The sequence below is a fragment of the Lepidothrix coronata genome, unplaced genomic scaffold (assembly GCF_001604755.1).
Source record: "Lepidothrix coronata isolate B3197 unplaced genomic scaffold, Lepidothrix_coronata-1.0 Scaffold27, whole genome shotgun sequence".
NCBI lineage: Eukaryota > Metazoa > Chordata > Aves > Passeriformes > Pipridae > Lepidothrix > Lepidothrix coronata.
The window spans coordinates 6,385,697-6,409,708 of NW_016690207.1; the positions used below are offsets into that span (position 1 = coordinate 6,385,697).

At 47.0% G+C, this 24,012-nt stretch overlaps 2 protein-coding genes across 4 annotated transcripts in view; one reads left to right on the top strand and one right to left on the bottom strand.

The window, feature by feature from the left end:
• Positions 1–1,703: 1,703 nt before the first annotated feature.
• Positions 1,704–19,752, bottom strand: KCNJ1 (potassium voltage-gated channel subfamily J member 1). 3 transcript variants are annotated; one of them, XM_017809815.1, is made up of 4 exons: positions 19,602–19,752; positions 17,857–17,930; positions 17,392–17,463; positions 1,704–5,083 (listed from the first exon to the last, which is right to left on the bottom strand). In XM_017809815.1, exon 4 carries the CDS (start codon positions 5,062–5,064, stop codon positions 3,952–3,954), a length of 1,113 nt encoding a protein of 370 aa, XP_017665304.1. In that variant the 5' UTR covers positions 5,065–5,083; positions 17,392–17,463; positions 17,857–17,930; positions 19,602–19,752; the 3' UTR covers positions 1,704–3,951. The 3 variants fall into 3 exon arrangements, with proteins under 3 accessions (XP_017665304.1, XP_017665305.1, XP_017665306.1); XM_017809816.1 differs by lacking the exon at positions 17,392–17,463; XM_017809817.1 differs by lacking the exons at positions 17,392–17,463; positions 17,857–17,930; positions 19,602–19,752 and having other exon boundaries at positions 1,706–4,865; positions 4,943–5,073.
• KCNJ5 (potassium voltage-gated channel subfamily J member 5) overlaps positions 8,568–24,012 on the top strand; it is a 56,550-nt gene continuing 41,105 nt past the window's right edge. Inside the window, exon 1 of the mRNA XM_017809814.1 lies at positions 8,568–8,643. The gene's annotated coding sequence lies outside the window, so the exon portion shown is untranslated. The remainder of the gene's footprint in view (positions 8,644–24,012) is intronic.

The following is a 24,012-nucleotide window of genomic DNA, read 5'->3' on the forward strand; positions in this document are numbered from 1 at the left end:
ATTATTATTATTATTATTATTATTATTATTATTATTATTATTATTATTATTATTATTATTATTATTATTATTTAGGGGTCTCTTTTCACCAGTTACTACCAGAGTGTGTGTGGAGACAGTACCCAGCATATGTCAGTGTACTAAAAGCAGTTATTTTAATTCATGGCCCTTCCTCCAGCAGTCAGCAGGATGCCTTATTCATTTGCCAGCAGGAGGGTAAATCTATTTCAAAATGATTGAAATATTATGCACAGCTTGAATGAATGTTTAAAATAAATACAGTAGAAGAAACATGTTGTTTGTGAAATGAGAAGATAAATTAAGCTCAGTGCAGACACGTTATTCCCAAGCCTGGCTGCTTGGCTTTCACAGCAAAATCCTTCAGGCCTTAATCCAGCAGCAAGTACATGGTGTGATTTCCTCTCCTGGAGGAGCAGGACTTTCTCTCCAGACCTTTGGAGGGTTTGGACCAGGCTGTTGCCTCCACAACATCTTAGGGATGGACCTGTGCAGGGCCAGGGGTTGGACTCGATGATTCTTGTGGGTTCCTTCCAACTGAGAATATCCTGGGATTCTGTGTTCCACTTTGTGGAAGGACTAATGGCAGGATGGACAGACAGACAGGGAGAGGAGAGCCCTGAGCCCTGAGCAGAGCTGGAAAAGTGAAACCCTGTCACGGGGGAAGGAACCAGCCTTTGTTTTCCAGTATTGGGTCTGTGGTTCCCTCCAGCCACTTCTGCTCAGCAAGATTAAATTTATTTTCATCCTCTTAACTGAACTTGCTTTTAATGGCAGTGGGGGTGACAGCCCCCAAAATAGACTTCCCATGGAGCCTGTCCTGCCCGGCCCCGTGTGCCGCCTGTCCCCGATAACCCTCCTCCCGGCCTGGCCTTTATCTCTGCCATGACAAACAGCTCTCCCTGGACAGAAAGAGGAAATTCCACTCATTGTTGTGCTGTGCTGGCCCTGCTGCAGCTCTATCTCCTGCCTGCTCGGGGCTGGCAGGGCTTCCTGAGGTGACAATCAGCGGGAGGCTCAGGGAGGAGGGGTTCAGGCCAAGATTCCCAATAAGTCCCAGTATGAGCCCGCTCTAAGTAAGCCCGACAGCTCAGCCATGGCCTGTCAGCTGTGCATGCATCCCCTTTGTACCTCCTGATCCTGCAGTAGCCAGTCCCTCCTGTACCACCAAAACATGGAGAAGAACCATCACCCCTCCCCTGCTGCTTCTGAGGCGGGTGGGACTGTCAGGAGTGAACAATAGGTACCATCCCTGCAGGCTCATCCAGCAGCTTCTGTTTGAGTTGTGGCAGCACTTAAAACTTCTAAAAATGGAACGGCACCTCCTCATGCTTGTGCTGTAGACAAAGGGCAAAAGGTTCAATATTTGGGTCGTGAAGAGCGCTGAGGTTTAGGATTTTGAAATGGTTTTCCAAGGGCACTGCCTGAAAATGCCTTTTTTAGGGACTTTCTAAACTTTGGAGGGTGGACACCCTCTCCTGGACAGGCACTGGGTATGATTTGATTTATTTTTCCCACTAGCACTAACATCCCAAAACAGCTTTCCTTAAATTTGGAATCTTCCCTGACTCCCATTGCACAACTGGGTTTGACCCTTCCAATGGATTTCCCTTGGTCTTGCTAGTTTTGCACAGTGAAGGTACTTTTACAGGCACCCTGGTGCATCCTGGGGTAAGAGGTGTAGCTTGTAAGCCTTGAGTTCTGCCTGTGCTGCTTTCTGGGGAAATCACACCCAGGGAACTGCACAGGAAGCCAAGAAAGGAAATGCAGCAGCAGCTCTGGAAGGACTGAGCAGCCTCTTGGTTCAGACGAGCCTGGGGCTTCTGAGACATCATTTCACTTCCCTCCTCCCTCCTGGACTTCTGTGCATGGCCACTGATCACTCACTGCTTGCTTGAGGGGATAAAAACTGTCCTTCCAGGGGGATAATCTGCAGGGCACTGAGGTTGGAGAGGCTCAGATACTCTGGTGATTGGGACTGTAAAAATATATTTACAGTTGGCACTGTTAGTTTGCCAGGTTGCAAAAACAGTCCAGTTACAATACTGGGCAGTATGTGGGAATTACCTGAAAGGTCTCAGCTCCTGGTTCAATATCCCACAGTTCTGGCCCTGCTGCAGCACTTCCAGTCACTGGTGTGTAAGGAGGACAGGACTCAGGGTGCTGACCTTTCCAGCCAGAGGTGAAGGGTGTGACAGTGGTGCCTTAAGGAGAGGAAAGACTGAGACAGTTGAGAACTGGCTTTTAAAGTGCTTTAGTGACATAATTGTTCATAACATTGTTCTCTGCACAATGTAAGTGTTTATGTCCCCTGTTACAGATGGTAAATCTGAGATACATGAAGTGATTTGTTCTGAACCAACAAAGGAGTTGATGCTACACTGGGACTGAGACCTGGACACTCCTGGTTCCCAGAGTTTGATTTCCATACTCACACTGTTCATTTGCAGCATAACTTTCTCTTGCCATCATCTGACCTGCTTAATTCTCTCCTTCCTTTAAAACCACTCAGTCTGGCAGCTTTTAAACAATATTTCCATTTTACCACAGCCTTGAAAATAGATGAGCTGACTTACATCAAGGGAAAGAGTTCCCAAAAAAAGTCCCTTTGCTCTGCCACTTGAACTCTCAGCAACAGAACCAGTTGGAAAATAAAAATAAGGAAAATTATTTCCTCTTAAACCAGCGGAAAATAAAAAAAGGCTGTGAGGGAGCAGAAATTCACCAAAAGGTTATTGAAGCTTCTTGTTGCATTTGAAACTTAAATGTCAACAGTTATACCCAGCAAGTGTTCCCACTGCTCAGCTCCCCCCGAGCAGAAGGTGTTTCCTGGAGGGATGCATGTTTTGCTGTGCTGAGATGGATGGGCTGGGACTAAATCTGAAGCCAACTGTTGGTGGGAGGCTCCTGTGCTGTGTTTTTGTTTGAACAAGACCTTGGTGCTTCAAAGAGAAAGATAATCTGTGTTTGCTCTGGGGTTTATTTTGGAGGATACATCCAGAGCTGGGGATTTCCTCTCTCCTCCCAGTGGAGTGCTCTGTGCCAGGTGGGAAGCACTCAATGTGTTCTCCATCTCCCCACCTTGCTGCACAGTTGTCTTCAGATGTTTCCTTGTTCCACAGCCATCCAGCTTCTGGGGAAGTGAAGGGTATCTGAGGGATGAGACAGTTGGGAATAAGCTGCAAAATTCCTCTCTTCCCATTGTGGGTCTCTGCTTCTTGTCTTTGCAGTTTTCATTTCCACTTGGCTGTTTTTTTCCCTGAAAGGAATCAAAGGCTTTCACAGGGGAGAAGTCCTATTTTGGAGTTCTGGATGGCAGCAGCACAGCCCCAGCTTTGTCTTTCCTGGTTTCCTAAGCACGTTCCGTCCCTCAACGCTCCGTTTCTGTTGCTGTACCAGCCTCAAAGAAAGAAGGAAGGAATTGTTTCAGAATGTTCAAAAGTGCTCAAGAGTTCCCATGCCCGAGAGTCTGTTTTCATGGAGGACTTTGGCAACCAGAAATGTACCTTTTTTTGAGGTTTTGGCTCCTAAGTCTCCCAGGTTTCTTTAGCTTTGCTTTCTGTCTCCCCTTTTCATGTTCTTATTCCAGCAGCTGTGTATCTTTAACGTGTCCTAAAGCTTCTTGCCATATTTTCAGGATTTTTAACACCCTTTCATGCCTCTGGGAACCTGAGTTGGACATTCCAACATAGCAGCTCCATAAAATGTCCCGCAGGTATAAAAATATAAATTCTATGAAATACATACAGTGTAGTTCAATAGCATTCTGGAGATCACTGGTGTCCTGCTCCTCTTTGATTTGAGGCTTTTGACAGAAGAAATGCTGTTTTAGAGTAAAACCAAACCTGTGCTTCTCTTTTGTTTTACTAAGTTATTAATCCTCTGGAGATTGAATTCTTTCTGATGACAAGGACAGTTCCATGAGTACCTGAACTACATTTTTGTGTCACTGGTTTCACTGACTTCAAGGACAAACCCAGGATTGTCATAACCTTTCTTCTCTTTGGCTTTAGCTTCTTTCTCGTTGTAGAGGCAGAAGGCACAGTGGGGGGTCTCCACAGCCACTGTCTTGCTGAAGTTCTGGAAGTCAACTCTGTATTTCCCTTCTTTGGTCTTGGACACGATGGGAGCGAAGCGGTAGCCCCAGAGCACCTCCTCTGGGATGTAGGACGTCCTCACCTGGCAGGTGGCACTGGTGGCTTCCACAGTGCCATCTAAAAACACCACCAGCTCAAAATCCTGCTGCAGGATGGTCTCTGCTGCCATGTGGAAGAAGGGACTGTTCTTGTCTATGATGTGATAGATGGTGAGTGGGGAGATGAAGAAGAGATTCTCGTTGCCAGCATCGACTACAAACTCTATGTTGACCTGGTCCAAAATGATTGTCTCTCCTTCCGGGGTGATGGTGGTCTTGAGGAGCTTCCCATAGATGTGGCTCCCAATCAGGAGGCTCTTCCTGAGGTTTGCCACCCGGATGAGGAGGCAGAGCTTCCCCCCGCGCTTGCTGATGACGGCGTTCTTGCTGAAGGTGATGGTCTTGGCCCTGTTCTTGGACCTGGAGATCTTGGCCAGGATGGCCCCACACATGAAGGAGTTGATGATCACCCCCAGGATGGACTGGAAGATGAGCAGGAAGATGGCAGTGGCACACTGCTCTGTGACACACCTGAAGCCGTAGCCGATGGTCACCTGGGTCTCCAGGGAGAACAGGAAAGCCGAGGTGAGGCCGTTGATGTTCTCCACACAGGGGGTGTGATTGATGGAGGGGTTGAACTCGGGCAGGTCTTTGTGGATGTAGGCCACCATGTACCAGAGCAGCCCGAACAGAAACCAACTGCCCAAGAAGGCTGAAATGAAGATAGTCATTTTGTATCTCCACCTGAGGTCCAGGATGGTGGTCCATATATCAATCAAAAAGACAAACCTGGACTGTTCCACATTGCCAAACTCTATGTTACACCTCCCATCCTTGGAGACCAGCCTGGCCCTGCGCCGGCTGCGCTCCCGGAGGTGGCTGGTGAAGCGTTGCCGGAGGTAGTTGAACATTCCCTCTGCTGCTGCCGTTCTGAAGAGTGGGAAACAACAAACACACAGGTTTAATTTGTACCTGCAGGCGAGAGGGAAATTCTGACAGAGTCTCAAGATGCTCGTTTAGGAAAGAGTTGTGTCATTTGCATATTTTCCCACAGTTGGTGGGGAAAGTTTCAGTGAGCACATGAGCAAAAGAACAGTTCCTTGCCTAAGGAGCATTCCAGCAAAAAATAATCATTTTGGTTTGCTCAGTAAACTCAGAGTCAGTCAACTGTTAATATTGTCCTCTGCTTAGCTGAGTAACTGGAAGTAGAGAGAAAAGGTAACTTCATCGTGGGCATTTGTGGGGAAAATCAGCAGGGTGAGGTGTTCCTGCCTTTTAGGAGAAGGATCATGGCCTGTTTTTGCAAGTGTGTGTGGTACCTTGGCATGAGGAGACTTGGGTGTGACCTGGGGAGCAAATTTGGGAATAATCAAGAGTGGATGTAAAAGGCATAATTAAGCCAGACATGCAGTTATTTCTAGTGTAGTTATAGATGGGGTTTGAAGGTGTGAAATTCAAACTCTGGATTCACAAAAGCACCTCAAATAGGATTTTTAGGTGAGAATAAAAGAGGAAACTAAATTTCAGCATCAGGAGAATTGGGGGTTTACCCACCACAAAGGGGATGCTGAGACTAAAGGATCAGATTCAGAAATCCTTTCTGAAAGGGTAACTCTGCATCCCTGTGGATTTTATCCTTTATGGTTGGCCATGTTAACAGGGAACCCAGGGAATAGGAGTCATTGATGGAGAAAACACTTCTCAGACTGGAGTATGGATCAATGTGCATCTGGAAAATCCCCAGTGTTGGAGTTACTCAGACACACAGACAGGGGACGGGCTGATCTGCAGTCAGGGGCTGCCTGCTGTGTTCACACACAGATCTGGGGCCTGACTTTGACCCAAAACTTAGGACTGTTCTTAGAAATAATTGATTTCTGAGTTTATCAGCCTCCAAGCACATGTTTGGTTGCCAGAGAGGATGGTGGATGAGTGCACAGCTCTGACCCACCCCACGTTATTCAGCCTTCGGTGACCAAAACTCTTCTCGTGCAGCTGAACCAAACCCTGTGCTGAGATCAGGTGTCTTGGGGCAAAATGCTTCAGCTACAAACCCACTGAAATCAGGGAAGAACTTGAGGGCAAAATATTCTCCCTGCTGCCTCAAACAAAGGATGTTCTGAGCCTGCTGCGCCTCTAAGGATGAGCATCCCCAGCCACAGAGAGCTGAGGTTTTGGGGTCCTGCAGCTGCTGGGGGGGATGTTTTCTTTAGAAGGACCCGGGTTTGATGAGATGGGAGATGCTGAGAGCTTTGTAAGTGTTTGCTATTGTTACTTTACAGCTGCACCACACTTCCCAATAGAAAAGGACAGCAAAAAAACCCTTAGGAATTATTTTTTTAGAGCAAGCTCAAGATGCTTCACCACTTATCTCAAACCCTGCCTCATATCCCATCCCACTCAGGTTTCCTTTCTGGTTAGAGCAAAATGCTTGGGCTCAAATTGTTCTCAAATGGGCTGCCCAAATTGTGCTGGATTTCATGTGCTGAAATATTTGTGGCAAGAATTGCTTCGCTCCCCTAAACTCTATTTTCATATATCCAAGATGGGGATAATCCAGAGTGCTCCAACTGACACCGATGGGGGTTTAGTGGGACATTTGTCTCATTTAACTTTAGCCATTCAAACATTTGAGAATTGCCTGTGCCAGCTGGATGTTTGACTCCTGATTGATAGGAAAGGACTCTGGGTCCCCTCTGAGGCTCCACTTCCCACAGTATTTTCGTGAAGTTAAGAATTGCTGTTTGGCAGTTTGTCCCTTTACTCTGTAGGCAACTTTTAGTTGCCTAAACCAGAAATCCTCCCATCAGACACAGTTACAAGGACCTTCAGATACGATAATCAGCAGCAAATAAAATATTAAATTACACTGATGGAGCCTAAGCACAAATTAACTGCATGTTGTAAAGACAGAAGTAAATTCTGTTATTTAATGTCCCTGTAAGTATCAGCAGCCCTGAGAATGAATTTATTTCTATGTTTCACAGTTGCCTTCCTTCTGCACTTAAGCTGAAACCACCTTTCCCTTGCTCAGTAAAATTAAGATGAAAAAAAATGAAGGTCACTTTGTAATGTACCTTTTCCCCATTTGAAACTTTTGCTGTTGGATTTATTGGTTGCAAATGTGGCTGCCAAAGGTTAAACTTTAAGCACGTATTCGAGGAAAGGGGAAGGAGGTCACACTTTCTAAACAATTCTCAGCTTTTATTTTCCTGACTCACTTTTAAAATGTTCGTGTTAATGCATAGTTTGAGCAAAAATAAAATATTCCTGTGCAAGATTCTATTAAAAAATATTTCCAGGGTTTATCTTCTGATACCCTTATTGTTCAAAAACATTCAGATGACTCCGGTGTTAATTTTATAGCAATAATGTGAAAATTGGCTTTTCCAGAATAGCAGGTGAAAATTTGGGATGCATCACCTTGTCCATCATAAAGTGCACATGGATTCCTTAGGCATAAAGGGGCTCCTAATCCCAGTGAATTAGGATTCTAATTTTCTAATAAAAAAGGGGTTTTTTAAGGTATTAGGAACATTAGGAAGGAATCTGCAGGAATCTACAGGAATTCTGGTTTCTAATCTCCCCATCTTCTCACACTGGGGGTCATGAGAAGTTGCTACCACAGTTCTGGTAGGTCTGATTCAGCCTTCCATGGAAACCTTGGGAAATCTGGCTGAGGATCTGGACATATTGGCCAGATAATAATCACAGAAGAGCTGAGAACAAGCCTGGAACCTTGAAAACAAATCCCCACTCTCCCCATCCTTCTCCTGCCTCTCTCCACACCCTCCTCAGAGGCTGTTCCACAAGCCCTGCTGGAGCTCCTCCCGAGCAGATCAAAGAGGCAGAATTACACCTTTCTGCAGGCAGGATGACAAAGGAATTCTGCTTTCAACAAATCTCCTGCTCCCACACACAGCTGAAATGTGTTGATTTGCTGCAGCAGGAGCCAAATTCCCTCCTGGATAAGCGTGGTGAGAGTATATCCCTGACTGTCTGCAGGAGATTATATAAAGCAAGTTATATAATACAGCAATTAAAGTCCTTTTAATTTAAATCAGCGAAGGTAGCCTGGCTACATCTTAGCTAATATTTACCAAGATGTTTCCTGTTGGGCCCAAAGAAACACAGTGTTTCTGACTGTCTGGGGTGGAATTCCGTGCTGCAGGAGTCAGCAAAGGTGTCCCCAGGCACAATATGTTTATAGAGGGTTCACTGCTCGTAGTCTGAATCAGAGGGGCCTTTACCAATAAAACTCTTCCAGGAATAAACGTGACCTGTCAAGGTTAGCTGGGAAAACAAGGAGCTTCCCCCTCCCTGGCCCAGTCTCGTGTTTCCCAGGGATCACTGGAATAAGCAGAAACTCTCAGATCTCCATTCTTGGCTTTCCAACTACTGCCTCAGTCCCTCCACCCAGAATATTTGATAGATGCCTGGAATGTAGCTGTTCTCAGATGTATTCCAATTTTTTCTCTGCATTCCTGGGGGTAGGTAATGCCAACCATTGCAGTTCCTGGGAGCTCTGTCCCACCTGGAGCTGCTCTGCTCCCTCACAGATGGACTTGAATGCTTCTCTTTGCTCTTACTCGCTTTCCACTGGTTTGGTTTGAAAAATGTTGGCTGTGGGGGATAATGACCAGGAGCTTTAATTGTTCTGTGGGTGAGTTTTGCCCAGGGCTGTGTGTGGAGCACATTAATCCAGGGAAATGGCTTTAATCCCAGCCACGTGCAGCTCTGGGGGAGATCAGAGAGCGAGGGAAGGGGAAGGTGGTTTGTGTTTGATGGGGACCTGACAAGAACAAAGTTTCTTTGCCTCCATTTCCCTGAAGTTCTGATATCTGTGGCTTCACAGGCATTTCTTCCCTCCCAGCAAAGGATGTCTGAGCAAAGTTGGCAGAACTGAATCATGAGGGGGAGAACAGAAATGGAAAGCATCTCCCTGACCCCACAGCCTTCGTTAGAAACACATCTTTGTTGGGGATTCAGATGAAGTTCTAAGCAGCTTAGGTAAAAGAAAGGGGATACAGAGTTAAAGGATTATTTCTTTTCCCAGTTCTGTTCAGTTCTTTGCAAAACTCAGATCTTCTTTCAGCCCTTCCTGTGTTTTCCTCTGTGTTGAACTTTCTCTGAACAAAGTACATGAAATATCCAATTCCTAATACCTCATAAAATGCTTCTTTATCAGGAAAGCAAACTCTAACACTTAGTCTTGTGGATTATCTGCTGATGCTTCACTCCCCAACCCTTGGGAAAGGGCAGCTCATGTGCCCTTCACTGGCTACCCTGGAGAGCAGGAATTGCCCGTTGGGATGGGATGGAGAGCAGGAATGGGATGGGATGGAGAGCAGGAATGGCCTGTTGGGATGGGATGCAGGGCAGGAATAGCCTCCTGGGATGGAATGGAGAGCAGGAATAGCCTCTTGGGATGGAATGGAGAGCAGGAATAGCCTGTTGGGGTGGGATGGAGAGCAGGAATGGCCTGTTGGGATGGGATGGAGAGCAGGAATGGCCTGTTGGGATGGGATGGAGAGCAGGAGTGGACTGTTGGGATAGGATGGAGAGCAGGAGTGGCCTGTTGGGATGGGATGCCAGATGCAGATTCTGTCCTGCTGCTTGTATCAAGCTCTGAATGAAGAAGTGTCAGAGAGAGCTGCCCCTCCACTGAGTTAATTGTGAGTGGACCAAAACCCAAGGTCACTGGAGCAGCCAGTGAGCCCTGGGGAATGCCTGAGAAGGATCTGATCTGTCATAGGAATGTCTGAGAAGGATCTGAGCTGCTCCATGCCCTGTGCACCTTCCTGAGGGACACATCAGCCCCGGGACCAGCCCTGCTGGCACTGGGAGCTGCCAGAGCCCAGTTTGCTCCTTGCCCTGGCAATGGCAGCAGGGAGTTTGTGCCCTGACACACCTCAGAGCACTGAGCACAGGGCCTGGGCCTCCCAAGGCTTGACTGAAATGCCAGTTCCACGTGGGAAATGTGACCCTTCCATCTGGCTCAGGGATAATCTGGAGCCCTGTCCCAGCTCCAGCCCGAGCGGTTGCACTTTGCCAACCTAAAGTCCAAGTGGAATTTCAAGTGGATGCACCAAAGGATTTATGTCCTGCCTTGCCCTCTGTGCTCCTGAACAGAATTACTGAGAGGTGCAGAGCTGCCCTTTTCCCTCAGTGCTGGCTGGTGCTCAGCAGGAGAGGCAGAGGGGCAGTTCATAATATCCCCTGGGAATATGGAATATCCTTGGAACAGATGTCTTCCACCTCAGATTTCTGTAGGCACACAGCTCTATGTGAGCACCTAAGGAAGAATCTCTCTCAAGTGCCAAAATTTCCTCTTCAAATGGGAAGAGGGAGGTTCCATCCTTCTGTTTTTAAACTGGATGAACCAATACTGTCCCAGCCCATCCCACCAGGGATACAACAAGGACATGCACTATCCCATTTCTTCCTTTCTTCCTTCCTTCCTTCTTTCCTTCCCTTCCTTCCCTTCCCTTCCCTTCCTTTCCTTCCCTTTCTTCTCTCCCTCCCTTCCTTCCCTCCCTCTTTCCCTCATGTCCTGGTTTCCCTCACAAAGCTGACTGAAATAATTCATTCATGACAACACAGGCACATGAATAAATGAAAAACCAGGCACTGCAGCACTGGAGACTCAAGCAAATCTTGTTTTCTGAAAGCTTAGGAGTGTTCGGGGTCCTCAAAGGTTAAAATACTTACTTCAGACGTATAAATAAAGGATTTACAGCAATAAAGACATTACTGTCATTGTTAGCAATTAATAATACTGTAATTAGTGCTGCACAGAAATTAATCCATGGCTGCATTTACTGGGGGAGAGGCTGAAGGCTTCAGCTGAGTGGAGAGCAAAGGACTTGTCTGATATATGAACATGGGGAAGGTTTTGGTAAAAGTACAGAAATGTGGCCCTTGTAGAGCAGCTCTGTCTACACAAGAACATTTGCCAGCACTTTTGAGCGACAATCACCTCATTGGCATCGAGGAAAATGTCTTTATTTGATATTTTTGCAGTGCTGAGCTAATTCCATGGCTAGACTGGATCTCCCACAGCACCTTCTGCTCTGGCAGAGAATCCAGGGGCACCAGGAGCTGTGCAGCCAAGCTGGTTTCCTTGCCCCTGGAGACAGGCAACTGGGAGCTGAGCTGCCTTCACAGCAGGATTTCTCAACAGAACTAGTCCTACTTTAGGTTTCCACTGAAAATATTAAATTTTCAGTAGGAAATGACTCTCTAGGACGAATGATTTTTCAAGCAAATTGTATCTTTGGGCATTTTACTTCAGTCAAAAAAAACCCCAACAAAATAATCCTCATTGCAGTGGACTTGTGTGTGACATGTTGTTGTGGTTGTATAAGAAAAAATCAGGATTTAACTCATCAACAGTGTTATGCTAGTTTTGTATTCTACTTCAAGAGAATTGATTCTGATGGACTGAGAATTCTTGAAAATAAAGCTTGTTGCTTTTAGCTGGAAATTTTTAATGGAGAAAGGCAGGTTTTACCTGGTTACTTCTCCTCTCTGTTGCCTGACAGAGGCACTGTGCTCCAAATGCGAGAAAGGCAGATGGAATCAGTTCTCATCTGGAAGTGTGGGAGCAGAACCCACCCATACTCCAAGAACTGCCAGCACTGAGCCTGGGCTGGAAGGCAGAGCTGCACAACCCCCCCCGAAAGGCAGGGGGGCAGTGGGCAGAGTCATGTGAGCCAGCTCTGCACATTCCCTTGCTCTGCTGTTCCCTGCTGGAGTATTTAAGGGGTTCAATCATTAACTCAACATTTTGTTTCTCCAGGTTGGCAATGTCAAGTCTCAGTCCCCAACACGGTGTGGCCAGAGGGTTTGTGCTGGTTCTGGGATCAGTGACACAGCAAGAGACCCTTCCCCAAGGTAAAAGCTCCTGGGAATGCTGCTCTGCCCCTGCAGTGCCACCCGAGCTCGGGGTATCTCAGTGTTCAGCACTGCCTTGGCATAGCAAAGCTTCTGTGCAGCCTTTCTTTCCAAAGTGCTGCTAAATTTAAGCTGCTTGTACCATTGTGCTGGTAAATTTAAACTGACTGTACCTCTGTTCCAGCCCAAAAAGGACCCAGCTCTGGGAGCGGGAACTGCTGGCAGAAAACATGTGGAGCAGCTTTCGGTGGGGTTGGAAAGAGGTTCTGCTCACTCAATGCACAGGAGGAGCAGGAAGCTGCTCTGTCTATGCTAAAGGAACAAAAGCAAGAAAGCAAATTTGCTGTGTTATAAAGTCTTCTCCCAGTATTTCAGAGAACAGCCAATTCCAGCTCCAGAGCAGAGCCATGGTAAAGGAATACTCAGAATAAACTACAAGGGCCTTGCTGGCCCTGCTGTGGTCACACAGCACACTCAGCCCCAGAGACAGGATTTGATGGACTCCTTGTCAGGTCTGGGATAATCCCTGTGCAGGAACCTGAGGGAGATGAGGGAAAGGCAAATAAATCCCCAGCCTGGGCGACCCTGCAGCAGGCAGTGTTCCTTTTGTTTTCAGGATCCAGACTGGACATGTTCCAGAAAGATGCCTGTGTGAACTCCTGGGATGAATTTCACACTGGGGGATCACTGCTCTGCTGCAATCTTTCACCTGCTTATTGCACCAGGGAAAACCCCAGTTGGGAATATTTTCCTGGAACGTGAAGAGAACTGTCCTCACCTTTAGTCAGGCTCTGACTTCAGCAGCCCAGGCTTTGGTGGTTATCAAGGTGACTTTGATTTCTAAGCTGGCAAAACTCCCACTGTGCTGTGCTGGTTTGGTGCCAATAATCCAACCAGAGCAGCCCAGATAGGGACTGTCACGTTGGTCTTGATAAGCCAGACCCAACCCCTGCTCTGCCAGCTTTCCATTGGGAATGCCAAGCCCTGAGCAGTAGGATTGGGAGAGGAAAGGCTTGGAGAGAAACCAGATGAGCTGCCAGGTGGGAGCTGCTCTCTGCAGCCTCCCCTGAGATGGGTGAAGAGGAGACAGGAAGATTCATCTGGAAAGAGGCAGTTGATCTGTGGCCCTGACTCTGTGGTCTCAGACTGTTTCCACTGCTTTCTAACTCATGTCCCTGTCTGCAAAGGAAGGAAGAATAATTTCACTACTTTACATGCAACTGTGAGACTATTTTAAGATTGAGAATGGGGGTTTCACGATGTAGAGAGTTATTTTATTACAACTTCTGGGCTGCCCTGCCCTGTCAGAGCAGTTTGATGCATCAGTAGTAACTGCTGATCCCTGAACACAGCTGTCACTTGAAGTATTTTGAGATCTTTCAGGAGCAGTGCTGTGCTATTAATAGAAATTATTGCTATTTTTTTCCATATAGAAAGGCAGCTCTTTCATACTTTGTCACTTCCTTCATGTAAACAAAGAACAAAGTGAGGAGGGCTTTCTCTCAAGATGAAAGTGTGTGTGTGTAGCCCTTCCTTTGGATCACTTCTGTCACTGAACTGTGTGGAAAGTAGTTTTCCATCTCTGCCTGTCTCAGTTGCCAGGGATTAAAGGCTGCACTGAAGCCTAAATTCTGTGCTGCTGCTCATTACTGAGCACCTCTCATCCCCCTTCCTTTAATAACAGTATTCTCACAGTAAATCCCACAGATATATAGTTTATGGAAGTCTTTTCTACTATTAGTTCTTTTGCTATTTTTCTGCCTGTTCCTGGCTCTGCTGCTGCTTGGATTTGGCCTTGTTTTCCATTTGAGCTGTCTTTGTTTCTTGAATTTCTGTACTGAGGGTCGTAGTTTCTCTTAGACAGGGATATTAACACGTGTTAAGTTCCTCTGAATGTGCCCTGCCTTCCATTCAGAAGTTTTCCAGCAGATGTGTTGAAAGGAATATCGTTCCAGACTTGCTCTCCATCAATAGGCATTTTGGACTAAAGTTTTTGAAGTTGCTTTTTACCTCAGAAGCACAAAGAACCCCCTTTGGCTGTGATCAAAGCCAGGTGGGCTCCGGTGGTACCACAGGGAATGGATAGAACCTCTTAATTCTCCCTGAACATCCCCAAAGCAAAGAAACCTACGGTGACCCCACGGAATTGTTTGAAAGGGAAAGGACTTGTTGCATTCCTGAACAGATGCACGTTCCCCTGTACCCTTTTGGAGAACACAGGCTCTCTGCTCCATGAATTCCTGTCTGCCTCTGCCCATCTGATGTGCTGAGCTGACACTGGAGCACATCAGCTGCTGCCTGGTGATTTTCCCTGCCCCTCTCTCTGCTCCCTGCACGTCTGTCAGGGAGGAGCAGCTCCCCAGACTGGCCCTTGCTGGCTGATGCCGTACATGTCATCAGTCCAGGCTCAACAATGAGACTCTCAGACACCAATAGTTTGGAAGATTTCTTTCCAGCCCAAATGCTGCAGCCCGTGATTGACAGGTTTTGTCCTGCCCCTGGTTCCTGGAGCCTGATTTGGATGATTTTCTACAGCCTCTCCAGACACATCTTGTCCCATCACAGTCTCTCCTGCACAGTTCCCTTCCCCAGCTGTCCTTGGCTGCTGCACCCTGGAGTGGGATAAGAGCCCTCACTCCAGAGGAGTGTGCAGGGAAGAACAGCTCACCCTGCAACCCCTGCCACGGCTTTGAGAGCTCCCAGGACGTGGGCTGTGAAAAAGGCTGATTTCAGAGGTTGCCAGCTGCAGTCAGAGCTGCTAAAGGCATTTGCTGCTCTTTCCTACAAGGCCTGATGAAGCGAATTTTGTCCCTCTGAATTACAGCCCACTTGTGCCCAGAGATTGGGTAAAATGTTCCAGGGATTTATTACAATGTAATGCCATGAAAGCTGAACAAATTTCAGGAACAAATTTTGAGGATCAAATCTCAGTGGGCAGCTATTTGCCTAATGTCCTACTTTCCCCCACATCCCCTGAAGGAAGCAAATAGCTTTTAGTTACACAGGAGCCTGATTACTCCCCCAAAACACTAACACTCAAAATTGCCCCTTTTAAGGCTATTTTCTGCTTTCAGGGGCAAGAACCCTTTGAAGGTACTGGGGAACACAAGCTGAAGATCTAAAGCTAGGAATACTCTGCTTTCCCTGGCATATGCAGTATTTCACCAGCAGAGCTTTTTCTAGTCCAATCCTCCAGTTCCTTCTCTTCTCCTAATTATTTATTTAAGTATAATTGACTTGCAAGACATTTTTGGCTTTCAGTGTGCACTGAGTGAATTATTGACCCGTCACATGGGTCATTGATGTGAAGAGACATCTGAACAAACTGGGTGCAAAGCAGCTCCTTTGCATTCCTAATAGCAATTGGGAGCCATTAATAACTTTGCTGCTTGGTGCTCTCAGAGCCTGCACAGTTTTAGTTTGACATGCATATGGCTGAGTTCATCCTCAGTGTAATTTGAAATTCATTGGCCATGGACCTCATCTCCTTCTGCTCCTTGAAAATCTCTCCTGTGCTGAGACAGGCTATGCTAATTTCAGAGTTTATGGCTGACTTGAGATGTTACATTTGAAAAATCAAATCCAATTAAATCAACTTATTAGCAGGGTCAGAGACCAGTATTCAGCTCATTCTGTTCCTCGCTGTTTCACAGCAAGGAGTGAACTGAGGGAGTGTTTTGTGTCTCAACCCAAACCAAACTGATCTGTCCTAATAAAATGGCTTTTGGCTGCACGACCTAGAAAATACAGTCAAGTGATAAAGCATTTCCCAGAGTTCAAATATCTGAGCTCAGTTCCTGACTTTTCCTGCTTTTTTGTGTACTATGGGACAAATATTCTCCCCTTTGTGCCTGTTTCCCCACCTACCCACAAGATGGAAGAGAAACGAGGGTATTGCAGGAAAAATGCAATGATTGCAAAGTTTTGAGACCTCTTGAATGTGGTGCTGTGGCAGCAGCATCAGCTTCCTGGGGTCAGAACTGTAATGGGGCACAGAGCTTAGGAGAACCTGAATAAGAGATGCCCAAATTCTGTCCTGGTAGAAACTTGTTTATTATCCAGGAAGGGAAAAAAGCTTCTGCATGAAAAAAATCTTAATATTCTCAGCAAGGAGTGGAACAGAGGGGTTTGGAGGTGGACAAATATTAAGCTGATTTGCAGGTCCTTTTTCAAAGGAAAGTTATAAGTTTAGATTTATGAGTTCCCACACTGTGCAAGGCTTTGTGTTTAAATTACACCATCACCAAGTGCCCAGTGGCTCTTTCTGGCACTTGGGCAGAAAGCATCTAATGTATTGTTGTTCAGCATCTAATGTATTTCCTGCAGGAGGTCCTTCTGCTCCAGACAAAACCAGACAGAAAATGTTGAATTCTTAGATATCCTTTACACATCTCCTCCTGCCTCAGTTCCAGGGGCAAATACAGTTTATCCTGCTCAGGCATCTTCCATCTTTCCCATTCATTTAGAAGCTTAAATCTTGTTGGAATTTGCTGTGGTGTCAATTCATTCAAACAACCTGAGGGAACTTATGAAAGTGCCCACTTTGGTGGCTCCCTCTCACTTGTCAGAACTGGCATCTCAAGGTGAATTGCTTCAGCCTTCCCTGGATCATCAGCTACACAAGGTACCAAGACTCCTATTTTAAGTTTCTGCCTCTGTTAAGTGCCTAATTTGAACCAGAGACTAAATTACTTCCCAAAGTGAAGCTCTTACCTCAGACATTAACGAGCCTTTAAGACCCTTGTATCAGTTGCTGTACTTCAAGCAGAATTCAATTATGCAGCAAACCTCAGGATGTCACTGGGGGTTTCCAGAGTCCCACTGAAGTGGTGGAAACCCTGGGAAGGATTTACCTCACTTTACCCCTCAAAATGTTAGAAAAGCCCAGGCAGCTCATTTAAGACAGGCAGTAGAGCTACAGTTTATATTTGAGGAGGATTTGAAGGAGGATCTCATCTCGCTGGGCCATCACCAGACTGTGTGAGCGCGAGGTTGGACACAACCTCCACATTGAAACGAAAAAAGGAAGTGAGAGGAACTTCTCTCGGTATCAGCAAACATTCCCACACGAGGTGCCCCCCAGAGCTCAGTGGCTGTTTCCCAGGGTGCACCTGCTATGGTGTAACCACTTGTTTTCCTCTTTGGGATGGACATTCCTAGGGCTTCCAGCAACACCTTGCTGTTGGTGACCTGGCGGGTGGTTCCTCTGGGCACGTTTCTCCCCAGAGCACAGAGGGTTTATTAAAGCAGGAGCCAGCTGAAATTCCTTTGCATTTCTCATGGAATGCTCACATGTCCAAACCCTGCCTGGTGAAAGCAAGAAAGGAACAAACCCATCTTACCTCTGTGAGGTCTCAGCACGCAGTGTGTGAACTCATCGGCCCCTCGGCCCCCTGTGGTCCCAGCTCCCTGCTCTGGAGAGAGGGCTTGTGAACACCTTTGGGGGGTAACAAAGCCCTCTGGATCTGAGCTCTAAAGCTCCTTTTCTGCTGAGGGCAGGCTGAGCTGCAGCCCTGCTCTAAGGGCAGGGGATGTAGGGCTAGTGCAGCTTTTTGGGGATTGTGCTGCCCATGGAACAGACAACGGGTCTGTGGCAGCCTGGAAGGTAAAGCTGCATTCCTGTGGCAAACTCCCCTAATTCCTGCTAGTCCAGAGACCTCAGAGTTGAGGTGAGCTGCTGGTAACAGCTGGAACACAAGAACAGCCTCCAGGGGCAGGGGGCTCTGAACTCCACAGCTGGAAAGTGCCTTCACCACGACCACCCCCTTCCAGGACCCACCCAGCTCCCCAGGGCCATCCCTGCTTACCAGCTCTAGGGGGTGTCCACAGAACTTCTGCCAAGAAAGGTGGATTCCCAGAGCTGCACCCTCTTACATTTCTCCTGAAACAGTCAAGGACAAACAACAAATCTGGATGGAGCTGGAAAGCAGCAAGAAGCCCAGGGAAAGGAAATGAGGCATGAGAGCCTCTCTCCACCAGCTCCCCACCAGCTCCCAGCCCCCGGCTCCTCACACCCAAACACAAATCCATGATTAAGGCTTAGTGCCCTTTGCCCTCATCCTTCCCTGCTCCACACATTGCTCCCCCTAAGCAGGGCTGTGTTTCCAAGCCCCCCCCCACTTCTCCCAGCTGTTCCCTGCTCACCAAGCTTGGGTTTGTCTGGAACAGGAACTGCATCAGATACTGAACAGTAAGGGGCACAAAGAGCCACTTGGTGATGGTGAAATTTAAACACCCAAAGAGCCCATCCCTGGAGGTCCATGCCCTCTGCATCCATCCCCAGCATCCACCTCCTCACCCAAGTGCCCTGAGCTGCCTTGTCCAGCCACCCTGTGCTCAACCAGGCAAGGCTGGGTTGGGATCCAGCAGCCTCTGGAGTGATCAGACATTATCCAAAACAGAATGTAAGAAAATAATGGCAGTTATTAGCTCAGCACCTATGGGAAAAGGCTGTGGTATAGGAAATAGAGGCAATCAGTACAGAATGGGTACTTGTTCCTTCCTGATCATTCAAACCATTACTTAGTTATTTTTGTAATTTGATTCTATAATGGAGATTTTCCTCCTCTTGTGCGGCCAAGTTGCATCATGCAGAAAATTGGTTTGTTTAAGTAAGAACTCTTATGGTGTCTTTCATCCAGTGTTCTCAGAGAACATTACTAATAATTCATTAAAGCAGCACTGTCAGCTGGAACACTTTTAATTACCATTTTCTGACAAGTCAACCCTTAAGTGGTATGCCCTGATTTTTAAATTTATTACTAACACATATGCAGATTTTTTCCTTTCCCTGCTGATGTTTATTTGGTTTGAGAAAAGTAACTGACTGTGAGATTAAGGAAGTGAACCATGTACTACACGTTGTCATGCCCAAAATGAGAGATAATTTTGGGGTGGTTACTTGTTCTAACAGGAGTTTTGAGAACCTCTTTGCGTCTCTGTGCAGCTGAATATAGGGGCTTGTTGGTGCTGGGGGACTGAAACCCTCTAATTTCAGGTCTAGCTGTGAAAATCAGTAGCTGTTCCTCGTTAACTGCCCAGTTACACATGCCTAGCTCCTAAGTTACTATGAGGTGAAGACCTCGTGGCTGCTGCTAATACAGGGTTAAAACAACAGTTCCCACATAACTCTAATATGCTGGGAGCTTGTACCAGCTTATCCCACCCCAGTTTTTCACAAAGCTGCTATTTTAAGGCCCTTCCAGCTCCATGTCACTGCCACAAATCCATTCAGCATTCCCAGAGAAGAGTAATGCCTGAATGTTCTGCCTTCATTTTCTTGGATGACCCCAGCAGATGCAGAGATTCCCTTTGGCAATGTTTTCCTCAGTAGCCTGGTTTGTGGGAGCAGACACTGAGGCAGAGAACCAGCAAGAGGGTTGCCCAAGGAAAGGTGAGCCAGTGGCAAGGCAGACTAGAATCCAAACATCACATTCCACCAGAAAAGGATTTTCTGCTTCCCTTCTGCAGTCCTGACACGACGATTCTGAGCAAGGACATGTTGGGGATTTTTGCAGCTCCCAAGCAAGCACTGTGGCCACGAACCTCTTACCTGGGTTCTGACGCGGTGAAGGTGAGCACAGAAGGGACAGGGGAGAAAATCTGCCCAGCTTTGTGTCCCCCAGACCACAGAACTTCCACAGAACGTGGGTCCAGCAGCTTCTGTGTCAGAGCAGGAGAGCCCAGGGCCCTCTTTGGCTTTTATGTGTGGTGTGGCAGCTCAGACTGGCTGCCAGCTCATCTATATGCAATGGCTCATTAACAGTGCCTTGGTTTGTATGGATGTCAAAGGCACAGGAATGGAGGCAAAACTCAGTGCAAGTGTTGAGCTGCTAAAGTCAGAGAAAATATTACCTGGAGGAGCTGCTCTTACTCCTCCTGTCACCACACCTGAGTCTCTTGTCCCACCTCTTGTCCAGGCCACTTGTGAGGATCAGCCTTCCCTTTGCTCTGGGCAAGAACCAGTTGCCTCTGGATGCCTCCATATTCTGCAGAGCCCTTTGCATCTTGAATTATTTGGTCTGTGTTCTATCAGCTGCATGTGTCCTTGTCCAAATTCCTGCTTAGACTTTCCTTCCTGGATTTGAGCTGAAACTTGGGTTCCATCCGGACTCCCTGCAGAGGAGAGACTGCAGGAGTCACCTCACTGCTGAGAGGCTGCTGTTGCTCTCCCTGCATTGCTGTCACCTTAGAGCTTAAAGAAATGTGCATCTCTTGGAATTCTCAACCCTTTGCATCCTAAGGAAGAAGTGACTTAAGGCTGGAATCCTCCCATTCATCTGTAGGTACACAAAAATGAGGTGGAGTGAAGGCAGCTCTGGTTCCCCTCATGCTCAGAAGGCATTTGTTCTCCCTCTAAGACAGATATTGCCTTGCAGAGGTGCCCATCCCTCTCCATCAGTAGAGTGAGGGCTGGGGAAGTCTGTATCCTTACTTTTTGGAGGCCCTACCATAAATAAATAAATGAGTTCTTCCCTCAATGATGACCAGTGTGGAAGCTGCTCTTCCCTTGGGTTTAGGGCAATAAGCACCCAGTGCTTCTGGCCACCTACAGGGACAGATGGAGACAGGAACCTCTGAGTCTGGAGGAACTTGGGAACAGGATTTGTACGTCAAAAAAAAGTTATTTAAGGCTTGGGCAGAGCCAGATCTGCTCAGAGTTGAAACCAAGAGCAGTTTTGTGACTCGGTGACACCAGAGTTTGCCCCGGAGTGTTCTGAAGACAAAAGCACTGGTACAAGAATTAACTATCATTATCCATCCCATTGTTTTAATGGCTCCACCATTAATAATAAATTTGATAATACTCAAGCAGCACTTTTCATCTCCAAAGCATGGTAATCCATCTGTTCCACCTCTCAGCATTCCTGGGAGGCAGGTGTGCTACACCAACACACAGAGGCTTTTTTAGCACCAGGAACTGAGCATGGAATTGCTCCACAGCCTTTGACCAGGAGCTCATTGATGAGGTAGACCCTGAAATAATCTGGTTATTTTTATACCACTCCTGGTACATGCAGGGTTCCCATCTTTTTCACCTATTGGCACAAATTAATTTCCTTGCATCACATAACATCCTGCAGATTGTTTAACATCACTTTTCAAAGCAACAAGCTGGTTCTCCTGCAAGGAAACTCAATGGGATTTTTTCCCACTGGCTTCAAAGAGCATAACTGAGCCCTTAAAGGGATTTACTTCTGTTAAATATCATCCTCAAAACTGAGAAATTAACAGCAAATGGGCTTTCTTCCCTTTTCCTCTAAGACATGTCAAAAGAATATTATAAGAAAGAATAGCTTTCTCCAGCTTTCAGAGACTCCCCGAGTGAATTTCAATTGCAGGTTTTTAGGAAAGAGTGTAATTAACAACTTGATTCAGTCTGAAGCCAGAAAATTCATTCTATGTTTGGCATGAAAAAACGCAGAGCAGGAGGAGGGGAGTAAATGACCTAGATTCTCACAAGTGACAAATGACTCCAAGGTGCTCTGAGCCCCTTGGAATGGCAGACACTCCCACAAAGTGCACTGCAAAGTGACTTCTCCTTGTTGTCCTTCATGTTGGACATTCCAAATCACCCAAGGCACTCTTGGAAATCTAAGCTATTGTGTTGGTTAAACTGATTATGAAATCAATTAATTTAATATTATTAATTTAATTATTTTCAATAATTAGATTAATTAGATTAAACTCATTATACATCTAGGGTAATATTTCAAAAAATGCATCCATAACCAAGCAGTTGAATCCTATTTTCGTCAGTGACCTCAAGATTCTAATTCACAGCAATCTCCCCTTTTCCAAGCTTCCTTCATTGTTTTCCTGGAAATGTGTGCTTTGAAAGCATCTCCGATCAGGAAGAAATGGGGAAAACAAGGAAAACATTTCCAGAATGTCCCTTTCTATATTTGCATCTTCTGTTTTTCCAGTGTTCTGTTTTCCATGATAAAGTCAACATTTTCTATAAAAAGCTCTATGAAGAGCCTGTTTGCCTAACAGCAGTTTTTCTGTATAAATGTTGATAATCTCTGTTCTGTCAAAGGGGAAAAAAAAAGATTTAATGCCTTTATCTCTTGGAATGGTTATTTATAGGAGAGGAGTTCTCCCGAAGATGGAACCAAAGATATATATTTTAAGAGCGGGGAAGTCAGTGCTGCAGGCAGTTGTTTATTCATTAACCTTGGTGTAGCTGTGCTGGCAGCCTCCCAGGAGTTATTTACTCTGTGCTCACCACGGGGAGGGATTTGGAATCCACTGCAATGTTATTCCAGTCCCAGGAGAGGTGATTCCATCCTTCCGGTTCCGAGCAGCATGCGGAGCATGGTGGAGGGAGCGGAGCAGAAACGGGAGGCTGAGCTCTCACTGGGATGGCTGAGCTCTCACTGGGATGGCTGAGCTCTCACTGGGATGGCTGAGCTCTCACTGGGATGGCTGAGCTCTCACTGGGATGGCTGAGCACTCACTAGGACAGCTGAGCACTCACTGGGATGGCTGAGCACTCACTGGGATGGCTGAGCTCTCATTGGGATGGCTGAGCTCTCATTGGGATAGCTGAGCTCTCACTGGGATGGCTGAGCTCTCATTGGGATGGCTGAGCTCTCACTGGGATGGCTGAGCTCTCACTGGGATAGCTGAGCACTCGCTAGGACAGCTGAGCACTCACTAGGACAGCTGAGCACTCATTCTGAGGGCTGAGCTCTCACTGGGACAGCTGAGCACTCACTGGGATGGCTGAGCACTCACTCTGAGGGTTGAACTCTTGGGAGTCACTCCCAAAACTCTCTTTGCTGTGAACAAACCCCATCACAGCTGAGGGAAATGTGAGAACTGGGGTTTTGCTCCCCTGGGTGTCACTGACAGCCTTCCCCCTGCACAGAGATTAGAGGGAGTGTAAATGTGTGTCTGAAATGGAAGAACAGTCCTGCAGATGAGGTTGATTTTGTCCCTCATCCCTTGCAGCACCTTCAAGCCTTGCTGCTAATGAAAGCAAAAGGTTTGTAATCACTTCAGTCTTCTGTATTCTTAGACAGCAGGTTGTTGGAGGCCTTGTCCTCCTCTGCTGCCTCTAATGACAAAATTTAAATGCATAGGCTTATTTAAAATGCAGGAACAAGGCCGGTTGTGGTGCTGGCTTGGCAATGCCTATGGAAATCCAGAAGGGCAGAGGCTGGGGTGTTTAACCCTTTGGAGTCAGAGCCAGGGTTGAGCAGCAAAGAGGCCTCGTGTTCTGTGCCCTCTGCACAGAGCAGGGGGGAAACTGGCAGAGGGGAAACTCCACAGTGACTGCACAGGGGGGGAGATCCCACTGCAGAACCATGGACTCATAGAGCATGCTGAGTTGGAAGGGACCCATCAGGATCATGGAATCCAACCCCTGGCCCTGCACAGACACCCCAACAACCCCACCCTGTCCCTCAGAGCATTTCCCAAACCCTCCTGGAGCTCTGGCAGCCTTGGGGCTGTGCCCACTGCCCTGGGGAGCCTGGGCAGTGCCCAACCACCCTCTGGGGGAAGGACCTTTGCCTGAGATCCAACCTGAGCCTGCCCTGACACAGCTCCAGCCATTCCCTGGGTACTGTCCCTGCTCACAGAGAGCAGAGATTGGACCTGCCCCTCTTCTGCCCCTCATGAGGGTGGTGAAGACCACGGTGAGATCGCCCCTCAGCATCCTCTTGCCCAGACTGAACAAACCAGGTTGGTTTGTGTCTTTCTGACACATTCATACACACAGCTTTTCAGAAAGCACAGAGAACTGCTGAGGAGAATTTAGCCCTGGCTTTAAGTTGTTATGCTGGAAAGCACAGCTGCCATAAAGAATTCCTGAAGCAGTGGGGTCCAGAATCCACCCAGTCCCCTGGCAAGGCTAGAGGGAGAACACCTCTGCTGGTAGTGCCAGGTGGGGAGAGTGGGGCTTATGCAACTCTGCTGATAGAGGAAATTATTCCCACTTCTCAGTGGCAGGAGAA